This window comes from Etheostoma spectabile, chromosome 7 (assembly GCF_008692095.1).
Source record: "Etheostoma spectabile isolate EspeVRDwgs_2016 chromosome 7, UIUC_Espe_1.0, whole genome shotgun sequence".
NCBI classification, from domain to species: Eukaryota; Metazoa; Chordata; class Actinopteri; order Perciformes; family Percidae; genus Etheostoma; species Etheostoma spectabile.
Window position 1 is genome coordinate 21,591,563 of NC_045739.1, and position 1,101 is coordinate 21,592,663.

The 1,101-nt window shown below is 44.7% G+C and overlaps 1 protein-coding gene across 1 annotated transcript in view; it reads left to right on the forward strand.

Annotated features, from left to right (window-relative positions):
- Positions 1-1,101, forward strand: part of dpm1 (dolichyl-phosphate mannosyltransferase subunit 1, catalytic) — a 4,416-nt gene that overhangs the window by 2,137 nt on the left and 1,178 nt on the right. Inside the window, exons 7-8 of the mRNA XM_032521591.1 lie at positions 99-167; positions 258-372. Of these exons, the coding sequence (XP_032377482.1) occupies positions 99-167; positions 258-372 (184 nt within the window). The remainder of the gene's footprint in view (positions 1-98; positions 168-257; positions 373-1,101) is intronic.

The window sequence follows — 1,101 nt, forward strand, 5'->3', positions numbered from 1 at the left end:
CCCCCCCCCCCACCCCATGCACTGACCCTCATTACAACAGACTAGAGGCTAAGTTTTGATTTTCTTTTCTGTCTTCCGTCTCCTCCTCTCGTTCACAGTCGGGGAGCCAACTTTTTGACTCAGGTATTGTTGAGACCCGGTGCTTCAGACCTCACAGGCAGCTTCAGGTGAGTGCTGCTGGTGTTGGGATATGAAGGCCTACGTAAGTGGCCTGATGTTTTCTCACACTTGCTGTCTTTCTTTCACACTCATGTCAGGTTGTATAAGAAGGAGGTGTTGGAGAGTCTGGTTGAGCGGTGCGTGTCCAAGGGGTACGTCTTTCAAATGGAGATGATCGTCCGCGCCAGACAGCTCAACTACTCAATCGGAGAAGTGAGGCCCTAATTCATCAATTCATGTATTTCTGTGTTTTTCGGTCAGAAAGGTTACTGAGTACACATGTAGTTGTAACCCTTGTTTTCTATCATGTGGACCCTGGAAGTTGGCACTGAAGTTGGCTTCCAATTTGGAGAATATGATGGGGTTTCTCTAGATTCTCCTTTTTCTACCCAACTTATAAATGTGTACATCCAGACCACATTAGTCTTGGCCTATCTGAAAAACCATTATAGTTAGATTTGTCTAATCTGGACAAGATTAATAAACAGACTTTTCTATTTGTTTATTTTTTTAAAGATGATGTTTTGGGTATTTTTAGGCCTTTATTTGACAGGACAGCTGAAGAGATGAAAGGGGAGAGAGAGGGGGGGGGATGACCTGCAGCAGAGGGCCCCAGGTCGGAGTTGAACCCAGGCCCGACGGGCCTAGGAGTAAAACTCTATATATGGGCGCCCGCTCTACCAACTGAGCCGCCTGGGCACCCAACAGACTTGAGAGACTGTTTAAAATCCCTTGTCAGATTTGTGAAACCTTTTTTACTGTATTTGTAAAAAAACAAGGGAAAAGGACAATTTTAATGTCTTTTCTGCATCCAGACCACATCAGACCTATCCTGGAAATCTAGACCCAAATCCAAAAAGATTAAGGGTCTGGCATTGAGTGATGAAAGTCACCAAGCGTACATTTAAAAATTCCACTGCACGCAATTGGATAACACTACGA